Raw genomic sequence first — 14686 nt, 5'->3', positions numbered from 1 at the left:
ATGACAGTTTTTCTTTTGTTAACAGATATTGCCATATTTTCTTAGTATAGTTCTTAATTTACATTGTCATCCGTGTAGGGGAAAAAGGAGAATAAAAAATTTGGGGATTTGTTAAAGTAATACCAAGCAAAGAATCAACTAATACATTGGATAATGAATTTTATATCTATACTCTACATTTGAAATAAAGATGCAATTGTATCAAATATCCTTCAATAACGAATGGGAGGTATTTGTACTAAGATGAAAATATTTAATCATCTGAAGCATAGCTTTAACCATAATAAATGAAAATGTTGGTGTAAACGATGGTATAAACTTGGTTAAAATGAATTGGTACGTGTTTGAAAAATTGTTTGTCTACCTCATGAAATGAATAGGAGATAAATGTGATTTTATCAAGATAAAATATATCCTCAAACACTGAAACAGAAGTTTTAAAATTATATATCAAATTTATGCTGAAAATTAAAAAGACCTATGCATAACCACTTAAAAAATATAATTCTTAAACAGTTATGTTATATTTTATACTCTTGACAATTTATTGAATATATTTATTAAAAATGTTTGGAATTAATCACATATTTTTCTTTCAATGGTAAGATTTAAGCCATACTCTGAAACTCTGTGATAGAAGCTGCTGGTTATTAGCTAGTTTAGTATATGCTTCTGAGTGGTGACCCTACTAATTTATAGAATAGACACTCCGATATAAAAGTGCCCTATAGTGCTTTCGAGATTCTGCATATCAATATTTTCACATCTGCCTGAAATTTTATTTCGAGAACACCCAGTTTAGTCACTTTCACTCTTCAAGATAGCTAAGAAGCGTGAGAAAAGAAATCCCATTCCGACCCCAACAATTTCTTTATAATGATTCTCGTAAAGGGACCTCACATGTACCTTGCAGTTTTTAAATAATTCATGTTCTATTAATATGTTGAGTCTCCTTAAAAAAATTAATATGAGGGGAACTAAATTCTTATGTACCCACCAATCTATATATTTAAAACAATTGTCTATTTTATACTGTTTTCATGATTTTGACTGAGTTCTTTAGAAGACACTTGGGCACTATAATAAATATTACAACATCATTAATGAATTAGACTTTTCGTAAATACATCCTACTATTTAATGTGAGTTTCAAACATAATGAGTTTCAAAAATAATATTGTGCAACTTAGAAAAAACTTTTTAAATGTTAAAAAAATTGTACTTTATTTAAATACACAAATCTTACATAGACAATAAAGGCTTGATTTACATATTTAACAATTCTTGTTAAATGTATTACATTTTAATGTAATCTGTATGTATCACAATCTCTGCAACCTAAGAATCAAAGATGGTTACATGTTAAATACATATATAAAATTAAAACAAATCATGCACAGAAACATTTATATTGACTAGGTTACATAAAACTACACTCAAACAATTTTTACACACTGCACTTACATTAATATTGCCACCATGTTCTATTCTACACACACAATAAGAACAAAAGTGTATTCTCATTTTATAAAAACACACGAGAAATTGCTTATCATACAATAATTTCAATTCCAATGTCTACAAACATATAAATATTTGTTCTGTGCAAAATTTATCTTTAGACACAGCACCATACTGGTTTTTTTTTTTTTTTTCAGCCTTTACAAACAGCAGTTATGCTTGCCAACAACACAGTCTCGAGAAAATAACATTTTAGACTGATCTAGCAATGGTATTTCTAGCAAGCAACACGCACAAAAAACTTTAAACAGCTTGCTTGAATTATTTTATTGGAACAAATCCATTCATGGGCACCTTTTCTATGAAAACACAAGTATTTACATTAGTACTCTCCGACAGGGGCGTAGCCAGAGGGGAGTTTTAGGGGTTCAAACCCCCAACCCTTAGCACCAAATCTTTATTTAAATTTCTTATTCATCACTCAAACAAATTTCATATTAAAAATTAGTAACATTTTTACAATTACAATATTTAAATTTAAGAACCGAAAACTGCTAAAATAGCACAATTTTACACCTTAAAATCCAAATTTTTCCCGGGGGAGGACCCCCCCACCACCCACTTTAATATGTGGGGGGGGGGGGGGGGGTGAACCATGCTTCTTAACACCCCCCATACACAAATCCTGGCTACGCCACTGATCTCCGACATACTACACAATACACAGGTGTAAAACCTAGAAAAATCATTCTAGCTTTTGAGGCTAAAAATACTGCACACAAGGAAACTCTAAAGAGCAAATGGGACTATACTGTGCGCCACATATCTGCGAGCCAGAGCGTCCAGAGGAGACGTGTCACTGTCCCGGGTGGCCACAAATACACTACTTATAAATTCAAGGACCAAAATTGCATTTTCGAGGTTTAGTAAATAAAGCAAAAACAAATGAAAATATTTTGAAACACAAACACATATCAAAATACTAACAGCCGCTGATGTTTTAAAAGAAATCATTAACCTCAAAACGGTTGTGAGCACAGTGGGAACATATACCGTATTTACTTGAAAATTATGTGACACTTGACTGTAATGCGACCTCAAACTTTTTGATTATGAGTTTATGAAATAGACTATGGAATGGAAATTCCAATTCAAGTTCATAGTACTTGAAAATTATTTAAATTCTTAAATTTACTCCAAATTTACTAGGCGCTTTCTGGTACCCTTTTGTCAGCAGAGTGATTTAAATGGTCTATTTTGAAACACCAAGCCACAGTTAGAAAAATAATTGTTTTTTATGACTGTAGTTCGCAGGTGGCTGTTCGGAAAGCAACCAATGTGGTGAGTGGTTGGAGTGGAAAGGTGTGCCTTCCCCAGCGGCCACGGAGAAGAGAAGCAGAAGGAACCGAGAACCCAGTGTCAAACTCCATTTGCATTCTCCCCTTCATCCTACATCACTCATCTGTCACGCATTTGCTGAGGTTCACGAATCCCCGGACTAAAGTGGCATCCCCAGACTAAAGTGGCATAAGTGACACATTTAAGAGGCAGCACCTGCAGTTTTTCATTTAGCCGTTCCCAATGGCAAAATACAAGTTTGTGATTATAATGCTACTCCCAGTTTTAGTTTCCACAGTTTTTTTTTGGTGAAAATCACAGCATTATATTCAGGTAAGTATGGCATGTATTGATACTGAAACAAGAAATGTAAATCTCGCACGTATCAACATCTCGTTTATTTCTCATTACAAAGACGTGGCTGGGCCCAAAACGTAGATTCAATATAATTATTTATTCACTCTACGGGCCAAATTATCTTTGTGAAACAATAAAATTCAAGGATGCATGTGACAATTCCAGCACATTTCACGATTTTACCAGGACAGGTAAAATTAAAGGAAAACTTCTGCTTTTCAAGTATTCAAGAAGTTGTGGCCACCACGGGTGTCTAACACAGGAACAAACCTGGTGAAAACGAACCATTTAGACACTGCCACGCTGTCTCAAGGAAAATAGAGGACTTGGACGACAGTACCAAAATTTATTTCTTGCTGCCTTTGGACTCGCAGATATGTGGCACGCCGCACACTATTACGACACACACTGAAAACTGATAAATGCACAGATGATGAAGCACCAACAGAAAGGACTGCCAATAAAGAATCCAACGATGGAAAATAACATGGAGAAAAGCCCAAAAACAAATACATACTTAGTTGAACATTCTCAAATAATATTAATTTACTGTAAACAGAGAGCAAGAAGAACTACAGAGAATGTTGAAACAATTGTAACTGAGAAGAATAATTTAATTTATTAATTATTATTATTATTATTACATGCATGAAAAATTATTGCTAGTGTCTTTTTCTTTAACACAGAAAAGGAAGAGGTACAAATTATAATTAAGGACAGCAAGGTATTGAAAACTACATTTTCTTGGATTTCCCTTTTTTACTGCTATCTCCATCTTCTTCCACACATGTATATAAACGGCAAAATCTGTTTGAAAATTTATTTCTAAATATTTATTACAAAAATTTATTACAAAGTACCTAAAAAAAAGTTGTAATTAAAGTGCTTAACACTGAACTGTTACTAAATATAAAACAACTTGCATTGCAGGGATCTGAAAATGTGTGTTGCATTAACCTGATGATACCACTGATGTACGCCCCCTTCCCCCCCCCCCAATTTCCCCTTCACGGCAAAAAAAAAATATCTAGTTAATAAGTAGCACTCCGCCAAGATGTGAGACTTGACTTGACTTGACTGCCTAAAACTTGGAAAATTTATTAATGTATTTTATAAAAACAGATTACAAACTGCATTTTTTTTTATAACTCTATGGCAAATTACAATTTTTTACCTACATACTACTAATGTTCTGCTCACATTCGTAGTGCTTACGTAAGATGCAACAAACAAAGATTTCAATGATTCGTAAGCCCATGGGTGTAAATTCAGGGTTGGGGGAGGGGTAGGGGGTACTGGGTTTATCCCCCTGGTATTAAGAAGCTTGCCAAATTGCGACTTAGAAACATGGCTGGTAAACGTAAACACAAAAACTATGATTTATGAAAAAAATGTCTGTATATTTTATAGTTTTCTGCTTATTGCATGCATATAGGCCAAAATATGGACAATATACAACATACAATCACCCTAACTCGAGATGACTTGTGTCAGTTCAACCACCCCAAAAAAAAAAAAAAAATTCCCCAGTCCCACATTGCAAATCCTTCAGATTTGAGGCCCTGCGTACGCCTGATGCAAGTATGTTCAATTCTTGGAATTAAATATCAATTTACTGAACGCTTTTCACTTTAATGATGATGTTAAAATTTGAATTTTTTTATTTACACATATCATTTAAAGTTTTGCAGTGTGTATTTAATAAACCTTTGGCGGAAAAAAATAATTTTACTTTATAAGGATATTTCTTTTCAGGTATGTTATCTTTTATTCTAGATTTCACTCTTCCAAGAAACTTTTTTCGGGCCATTAAGGTACTTAAAAAGTGAGGAACTTCATCATGAGGTTCTACTGTACTGCATGAATGGAACCACGCCCGTCCCGAAGCTTCGGCGACCCGTGAAGACTGCAAAACGCAGGAGTAAGGAGCCGGCCTCCACACATCCGCAGACTCGCTTCCTACCGGCCGATCTTCCGCAGAAACATCCTCACCAACTTGGACGTGGTCGGGCTGTTGGCAAGACCCACCGAGACCAGCATCACGATGTACGCAACGACAGCCGTCAACATCTTGTGGCTCTTCACCCAACCCATCAGAGAAGAATCCTGCCTCCTGGAGAAAAGAAAAAAAGGTAAATCAGAGTGTCTACGGAACCTTTGAATTTATATACTGTATAGAAGTCGCCAGCCCAGGTTAAATTTTCTAATACGGTTTGAGGTATTTGGTTAATTCACCGCCGCAATTGCCACCATCTCTAGGGGCATCGACTTGTGGTGGTCCCTAGCGGACAAGTGTCGAACTCTTCAAACACCCCTTCCCCTCCCGCGGAACGACCTCGAGCTGCAGTGAATGATGGATGGGGGCTGCGGGGAATGACAGCGGGCGACAGTGCTGCGCTCTAACGTGTAAATAACAACTAAGACGATACAGGGCGTTACGGCAGCGCACTGCAGCGGTGAAGTTCCCAAGCTGCTCATCATACGCTCCTGAAAAACGTAGAGTAAATCCTATCCACTCGCGACTTCTATACAGTATATATATTCAAAGACGGAACCTAGTTAATTGATTTCAGAACTTTTCTACAACCTTTCAACAAAAAATTTTACAATTTTTTTTTATTTTATCAAAGTATGATTTTTAAATATTAGTGACGGGACGAATCCCAATTTTCTCAAATCCGAATCCAAAAGAGTCTCTCAAATATCCACCCCTTGCAGCTGAATCTAAATTTCAAGAATCAAATATGAAATAATGTCCAGAAATAAAAATTTTAACGAACATAAAATAATTCTTCATAGCACTTGTTTGTGTGCGAGATTGTTAGCTATTTCCATTATCTGTATACACCCTGAACATTAACACAGTTGTTACACAATGTCAGTATTAAATTTCCCTGAATTTACTAAGATTACTCAATCAAAAAACTAAGAAATCCATGAAATTTTTTTAAGATAAACAATTGATACTTCAATCCTATATGCATGTACAAATAAAAGTTTTTTTTAGCTGAAATGGTTGTGGAAACAAACTCCGAACACCAAAGACAAAGACTATTCATAAAGAGCAGAAGTTATCTTCCAGACAAAGCCCCTATAGTACATTTTTCTTTGTGTTTTTATTTTTATTTTGTATAGCCTATGCCAAAGGTATGAAACTACTGAAGTAAAGTACAACGAAAGAAACTAAACTAATTATTTTATTTTGGTTTGTTTCATTAAAAAATCATGGCACTCCCAAGTGAAAACCTATTGTAAAACTTACTGAGGTACGATAATATTATTAAATCTCACATTGGTGACTGCAAAATGCGGTAGAGAATAAATGAGTTTCACACTCGCTGTTCACCTGCTCTTGAAGCTGGTGTTGCTGTAAACCAGCAGGTACTGAACACGGACCAAGTCGCTGTTCTGGACCACATAGTACGTCTCTGGAACACGCCCGCCAATACTGTTGCTGCTGATGGAGCGAGACCGGTTGGGGTCCAAGCCTGAAAAATGTTTTACAAATTCGCAAACACTCAAACACATTAAATCTTAACCCAAACTTAAAAGAACTACCAGTTACCATCTCAAACATACTTTTGATTCCTAGACTTTACTGATTTTTTTTGGAGTCGGACAGGGGTCTGGAAGAATACAAAAATTTTGAATTCAAACAACAAACTCCTTTGGTGTCGTAACCACTGTAAAAGTCCCCCCCCCCCCCCCCCCCAACTGTTGGTGGGTTAAGTGAAATATGTTTAGCTAAAGTTTATTCAGATATTTTGATTTTTTTTCTGCAAATTGGTAAATACGTACATGCTTCTTAAATGTAACAAAAAAATCTGTGATTACAATTTATATTTTTCTCTTTATTTAGTTTTACAGAATTTTACATAAATTTTTCTTGAACTTCTGGAAGTGTAAAAAATGTATTCTCTCTAGGCTATTAACAAAAATTAGTAATGGGTTCAATCGTTCAATACAATTTTTCTCAAAACAAAATCTTGAAATTGATTCTTAAAGGATTGTCTCAGATCCTAATCAGTTAACCTCTAGTCAGGCATAAAATAACATGTAACATGAGTAAATTTAAGTTTTCCAAAAAACAATCAACTTGTTAAATTTTTATCAATAAAAAAGCCATACAAGTAAAAAAACCATCTAAAGAAAATCCCACTTTAAAAAAAATCCTTTTAATAGCATAAATATTCATCTCTTGATCTGTAAATACAAAATTTTTACCATGTAAATAAGCTTTACCTGTTAATAAGTCTAAATCCATAAGTACCTTAAACTTCTTAGCAGGATTTTACTGTATCAAATACAGTTATTTATTTCATGTTTAGGATATGACGAATTATTTCTTGTCAAAAATATTCTCTTAAAATGTTCCCTGAAGTGCTAAAAAAACATTACTGTGCATTAAAGATGGTACATACCTGTTTAGGTACATCGTTGAGTTTATCTGTTTGCCATAGCTGATTTTGGCTTTTTCTCTTTGGGTTCATGTTTTTTTTTAAATTTCTACGTAATTTGCATTCTAGAATTTTTTCATGACAAACAATGCAAAACTGCAATAGTGTGCTTTCGAGAATCTGTATTGGTTGTTTTATGCCTAAAAATTATTCAGGAAACATGTCTTTTAGCCATTTTAACTCTTCTAAAAACAGTTTAAAAACTTAATTCAAAATCTAAAGTACTTTTCGGCTCTCGATTAACTCTTAAATGCTTTTCGTAAGCAGACCCCCACTCTGATATCTTGAATAGTTTTGAAATCGCATTGTTTTTCCTGAAGCTCCGCACACTGCGTGTGTGCCCGGGTAGGCGGGGACCTTAACACTATTCAATAAAAATTATAAAACTATGCATTATATAAATATTGAGCATTCTTTAAAGCAAACCTGAGTGCCACATTTGATTTTCTTTTAAGAAACCATCTTTATTCATGAAACATATACAACACACTAAAAAAAAAATGTTCATGAGAAAATCTTAGGCTTCCATGTTTTAAAGCTTTGCGAAAAAGTCTAGCTTCAAATCAGACCTGAAACTTTGCATCACAAACTAAGCTTAGTATAAAAGAAAAAGCAAATTTGTTGCTGAAGTCAAATTGAATATTAAAAAAAAGAGCTTAGATTGATTTGCTAAGTCGTAGCTCCTCACAAGCCTACCATAGATACGCCCTCGAAAATGAAACAAAATGCGTAATTCAATTGGAGCTCAGGATAGGCCCTCCGCCAATGGGCGTCGCAACCGGGGGGGACGGGTGGGGGGGGGGGGGGAACACGTCCCCCTCAATAATAAAAGTCTTCAATTTCGCCCCCTCCAATAATATATTTAGTTTCGTAGTTATATTAAAAATATGATTTCTGTGATACAACCCATATGTTGCGCACGATGAATTTAGTCCATTTGTGGTAATGTGAGCACTTTTTAATTTGATCTTCGTGTAAAATCAAAATCAGGTCCGATACCGAGGAGAGACACTATAACAATAGTGAATATAATCACTTTATTACTTACGTTTGTGTACATGTGCGAAATATTCTTAACACTGCTGCGGCATTTAAGTGTAACATTCAGGTTTCTCCTGATGTTTAAATTAATGATTTTCTGTGGATATAGTACCAGCAGATAATGTTAACTGTGTTTTTACAAATTTGTTCTCTGAAAATATTTTTTTTTAAAAAAATAAATTATACATTGCAACCAACATTAATTAAAATATTTAGGAAAGAAAAATGCCTAAAAACACCTTATTGCACCTTCAAACCTCAAATTTTTCCGGGGGCGGACCCCCGGACTCCCCATTTTTTTCCCCAGGGGATGGATATTCCTCAACAACTAAATCAATTGAAGTTCCCCTCCCCCCCCCCCCCCCCCAACAAAAAAAAATATATCCTTGCGACGCCCACGCCTCCGCCGAGCGGGGCAAGCACCTGTCTTGGTCTGGCACTTGACGTCGGGGTGGTCGATGATCTGGCAGAGCGCGACGCAGCTGGCGTGCTCGCCCACCAGGCTGTGGCGGCCCGCACACCCCGTGGGGCTGTACAGTAGGCTCACCGACAGCTCGTCCGAGAGGTAGATCCCGGGGCCAAACAGGTCCCTCTGCAACGCCAGGCGCGCACAGAGTCTCATTCTCATAGCACCAGCGGGCAAATTCTGTCTCTGTCTGTCTGTCTGTGTGTGTGTGTGTAGAGAGAGAGAGAGAGAGAGAGAGAGAGAGAGAGAGAGAGAGACAGAGAGAAACAGAGAGAGAGAGAGACAGACAGAGAGAAACAGACAGAGAGAAACAGACAGAGAGAGACAGAGAGAGAGTGATAGACAGAGAGAGAGTGATAGACAGAGAGAGAGTGATAGACAGAGAGAGTGATAGACAGTGAGAGAGTGATAGACAGCGAGAGAGTGATAGACAGAGAGAGAGTGATAGACAGAGAGAGAGTGATAGACAGAGAGAGAGTGATAGACAAAGAGACAGTGATAGACAGAGAGACAGTGATAGAAAGAGAGAGAGAGACAGAGAGAGAGACAGAGAGAGAGACAGAGAGAGAGACAGAGAGAGAGACAGAGAGAGAGACAGAGAGAAAGAGAGAGAGAGAGAAAGAGAGAGAGAGACAAAGAAACTGCTATGGAAATAACCTTAACTGTAATACTAGAGACCTGCAAAATTCGCGGATTCATTCGGTTATAGGCTAGAATTCAAACCCATTAACCTCTTAAGATAATTTTGCTATTGGCTTACTTACTGTTGATCTGGACGAATTCCAACCAGTTATAATACCCTAAACCGAAGAAGGATCGAATCGCAGACAAACCAGCTGAGACGACTCACAAGTCGGCAGCCAATGAACTTGCGTTATTTGCCCGAGTGTACCAAGGGGTATGTGCAGTTTATCCTGAAGGCCATCAAAACCGTGAATTTTGCAGGTCTCTAGTAATTATCCTTCGGATAACACCAGAATTAAAGTTACCCCTTTCATCAGTCGATAAAAACCTTTATTATGTACAAAAATACTAATACAAAAATGTAAAACATACACACTGGCAATTAATTTCCTTAAAACAGGAAAATTTTTATGTTTCGAACAGCGAAGCGCTACCTTGGTCATGTGCTGCTGAAGCCCGTGGCAGAGGATGGAGTAGAAATTCTCCAAGCGGCTGCCGTGGAAACCACACCACAGATTCCTGCCGTGCGCCAGTTCTGCCCACTTGGTGGCGCGCGCGGAGCGCGGGTCGCCGACGACTTCGAAGATGTGGTTGGGGAGCGGGACGGACGAACCAGAGCCCCTTCGCGCCAAAATGGCTCCGAACTGGAACGACAAAAAAAAAACAAGCGTCGATGAGAGCATCCCGCTCGCGGGAAAAAAAACTCAAAGTTAAGAAACTTGCTCACGATACTCACGTCTTTCTTCGGCACAGACCTCAGCTTGAACTCCTTCAACTGTATCAGCACCCAAAACAGGAGATCCACTACTTGCGGGTCCAAACTGTGAATCGACTCGCAGCAGTACAGCATAACTTTGGAGAGTTCAGGCGTTCTGCTTAAGACTTCGCGCTGGAACAAAGGTTATAACATAATTATTACTAAATCTTTGATGTAAAACAATCATTCTCATATTTCAAAAAATTTAAATACGTAGTATTAATATTTTTAGTGATAGTCCAATCCCAATTTTCTTGAATCCGAATCTAGGTGTCAGACATAAAAAATAAAATAATGTACAATAAATGAGAACTTTCCTTGTGATGTTTCTCTGTAAGTGTTTAGCCATGTCTGTATGGTTTCAGCTCTGAGACTGATTTTATTAATTTTACTTTAAAAAAACCATAAATAGAAACTAAATAATTTAATTTAGTACTTAACATTATAAGTTTTTTTTAAATTAAAACCTAATAAAGATTTATGGATTGAATTCCATATTTTAATCGGCAAAACGATGGAAATTGAAATAAATTTAGCTAAATTGTGTAAGTTTGCCTTGCTTTCTGATGTTGTGTAGTGTAACGACATCCATTTTAGTGTTTGGCAATGTATTGACTTCAATTTCGCTGTTATTTCGGTTTTATTGCTATTCACTATAAAATCTTGCCTACATCTACAAGGTTTTGAGTTGTCTGACCCCTCATTTCGAAGAAATTTCGAAAGGTTTTGATATGCTACTTGATTACGATTTGTGAAAACAAATTTTTCTTTGATATTAAAAAATAAACAATTTGTGTATGCCCAAATTTCCAAGTTTGGAAGATGTTTCCTCCCAGCGGTTAAATATACCTTTTAATTAATACCAAAATAAAACACTAAATACTAGGCAATTCCTTACACGGAATTCCCTGTGCTGTCTGTGCATTAATACTATTGACATCAGCTGATTCTGACTTGTTTTTCTGTGTGTTTGTGTATTCATCTTGCCTGTCTATTCTTATGGTTTCTCTACGACATAACCAGCAATGATGGATTTCCATATAAATGTTCTTGATCAATCTTCTCCACTGCAAGAATGATTCTCTAAGTTCATAATGCACATAAGATTATAATTATTTTATCCATACTTTTTTTTTCATGCCAATAAAATAGATAAGTAAAAAAATTTGAATTTACAAAAATGAATAGGGAAAAAAAAAATTATATTAAAGATAGCAGGGCCTGATCCTCGTTAAGGGCCCCGCCTCATCAGGGGTGTACGAGTGTTAGTGAGGCAGGATGATAAGCCCGATGCTCGCTGGTGCTTCCAGCGCGGTATAGCCTCTAAGCGCAAGGCTCTGAACTGACGCGCAGTTGTTTCGTCGTCACAGGATAACTGTGAAATTTGAGCGGTGATCGTAACATTATATTGCGGAGAAATGAAGATAAAGGTGTTATGCAAGCCCCTTAAGTGCTTTTAATAATCTGTACTGGTTGTTTTACGCCAAATAATTACTCTGAAAACATGCGTTTTAGCCATTTTAACTCTTCTAAAAATACGTTTTAAAAACTTCATCCGAAATCAAAAGTATTTTTCGGCCCTCAGCGAACTCTTAAATGCTTTTCGTAAGCAGAACCCACTCGGATATCTTGAGTAGTTTTGAAATCGCGTTGTTTTTCCTGAAGCTCTGCGCACCGTATGTGTGTCCGGGTAGGCGGAGCCCTTAAGGCATTACGCAAAATTCCATTGCCGACCCACGCAAACGGCCCTGCTTACGAGCGCGTCCACGTCCTTGGCGCCAGCGCCAGCGAACTGCGGCGGGAAGGGCTTGAGGCAGGAGTCGCAGCGGTAGCTCTGGCCCGACGCCACGAACAGCCCCCACTTCATGTCGGCGGCCAGCAGGTCAGCGCGGAGCAGGTCGCGCAGGGCCGCCAGCTTCCGGTCCGCGGTGACGGCCTCCGCCGGGGACGACCGCACCGTGACGGCGACCCCGGGCCGCCGGTGCACCTCGGGTGCCGCGTCCAGCGGGCCGTCATGCATCTCCTCCATCGAGCCCGCGAGTCCTGTCGTAGTTCTCCAGTCAGTAATATTATAAAGTACAGGTGCTCTTCTGAAAAATAAAAATATTAGGTTGGCTACATTAAAAATACAGTGAAATTTTTAAGGACAATTAGTTAGGTTATGTCACCTACATAAACTACATTAATGATACTTACCCGCATTTTTCCGACAAGTAAAACTCGAATAGGTATAACATTGTTTCATTGTTATGGAAAAGTTGCTTCTCTATGAAACTGACCTCGAATCAAACGTTTAATCATCAGGAAGAAAGAATATTGGTTTAACCTAAAAAAAAAATAAATAAATCAAGATCTAAAGGCCTGTTCTGCATGAACACAGAAGCGGGGACGGATCTCATGGGAAGAGTTTCCACAATAGCACGCAGCCGGAGACGGACACGTACGGATCAGCTCCACAATGCTGAGCTCTTCCGTTTACGTTTCTCCGAGGACCAATAAAAACTTAAGTACTTGGCTGCTCTGGGAGCCCTGTTTATGTTCTAAATATGTTAAAAATTGTTTCAGGTACAAGAATATCTAGTGTTCATTAATTACTTTGTTTTTTATTTTTTTTATATGTCAATTCTGATGCTGCAATTATTTTGAAGCTTAATTTTTTTAAATTAAATTAACATTTTGTAACCTTGAAATGCCCTCTCATTGGTTGCCATTTGTTACGTTTCCGTGCTTTTGTAAAACAGGCCTGCCGACTCCGTAGCATAGTCGGATGCACACCGGCTTACGGTGTGAGGGGTTCCGGGTTCGAGTCCCGGGTAGGGCATGGGTGTTAATCTACGTACGGATATTTGATTTATGACATGATAAAAGGCTTCGATAAAGAAAAGGCATCTAGTGCTGGTTGTGGGCAGAAGCCGATAACCATTAAACCAATTAAAACAAAAAAAACAGGCTTGTATAGACTGTTTCCGCCTAATGATGATATTGATGGGGGAAACGAGGATATATATAAAGGACGGCTAGCAGCAACCACTGCACGTTTTCAAAAAATCTGCTTCACATAGGCTGAAAATTAAAGGCGACGGAAAGAATTTGTGGGACAAATGGGAGAGTAAAAAAAAAAAAAAAAAAAAAAACTTTATACTGAGCTACGTAGGTACTAGCTATGTGAGTATCACAAAACAAGGAATACGAACAAAAATTAATTGTTACGTGAAGCGATAATATAAATCAGAACTGATGGTTAAACTATCTTTGCCTACTTACCTATTAAAAGATCAATTTCATATTTACATTTACTCTTCAGTTATGCGATCTGCATTGAAAATCAAAAGTGACGTGCTTATCTCAAACATTTATCTTCGAAAAAATCATCGCACTTCGTCATTCTGTTATCAATTTGTTTAATTGTGTTAATTCACATGTAAACAAATGTATAAAAAAAACAATGAATGGGATGGAATTGTTCCGATAAATTTATAACTACAGTATAACTACTTCCTACTTGGTCGGAATAATCAAGGGGGGTATAGGTATAACTAATGGGCGGAATATTTCCCTGATCAGCTTTTATGGACGCCTAGTAGATGGCAGCAGCTTAATACAAAACTAGCCATTTCAAAACATTTTTGAAACCTACTAATGATTTTTTGTTAAATTGTTTACTTTAAAAAATATATTGTTTTATTTTCTTTGGTGATATATTTATATAGAATCTGGAAAAATACTAAATTATTTTTGTCATTATCTAAATAACTTATCTGACTGTTGCTATATCTACTACTAGTGAGTGTGGTGGGGAGAGACTACTAAATTAATGTCCAAGCTCCCGCCCATTTGCATAGTAGCATTTCTACTCTGTCCAACTCTTCTTCCAGAACCATCCTTCTGTTCCTGTAACCAACCTGCTTGTAATTAATGCATGAAATTTTGCATCCCGCATGTCAGTGCCCAGGGTTTTCCCTGTGTCTATGCAGGTTTTACCTGGGCCCATCTGATCTAGTTATAGTCTAGAATAGTCAGTGAGGGGAGTTAGTCATGGCTAAAACGTTGCCATGGCTGGCCAATCCCCTCCTAGCACATGATGCATGCTTCGTCTCCTGCATGGTTCATAACCTGCATGCTTAG

At 37.3% G+C, this 14686-nt stretch overlaps 1 protein-coding gene across 3 annotated transcripts; it reads right to left on the bottom strand.

The window, feature by feature from the left end:
- Positions 1–1197: 1197 nt before the first annotated feature.
- LOC134540386 (protein mono-ADP-ribosyltransferase PARP16-like) lies at positions 1198–14064 on the bottom strand. Of its 3 annotated transcripts, none has more exons than XM_063383080.1 (7): positions 13826–14064; positions 12318–12651; positions 10541–10693; positions 10239–10448; positions 9078–9246; positions 6503–6644; positions 1198–5269 (listed from the first exon to the last, which is right to left on the bottom strand). In XM_063383080.1, exons 2-7 carry the CDS (start codon positions 12588–12590, stop codon positions 5116–5118), a joined length of 1101 nt encoding a protein of 366 aa, XP_063239150.1. In that variant the 5' UTR covers positions 12591–12651; positions 13826–14064; the 3' UTR covers positions 1198–5115. The 3 variants fall into 3 exon arrangements, with proteins under 3 accessions (XP_063239150.1, XP_063239151.1, XP_063239149.1); XM_063383081.1 differs by having other exon boundaries at positions 12318–12604; XM_063383079.1 differs by lacking the exon at positions 13826–14064 and adding an exon at positions 12758–13043.
- Between the last annotated feature and the right edge of the window lie 622 nt (positions 14065–14686).

This window comes from Bacillus rossius, chromosome 16 (assembly GCF_032445375.1).
Source record: "Bacillus rossius redtenbacheri isolate Brsri chromosome 16, Brsri_v3, whole genome shotgun sequence".
Lineage (NCBI taxonomy): Eukaryota > Metazoa > Arthropoda > Insecta > Phasmatodea > Bacillidae > Bacillus > Bacillus rossius.
The sequence above is the reverse complement of the archived record's forward strand: the minus strand, read 5'-3'. Positions and strand labels throughout refer to the sequence as shown.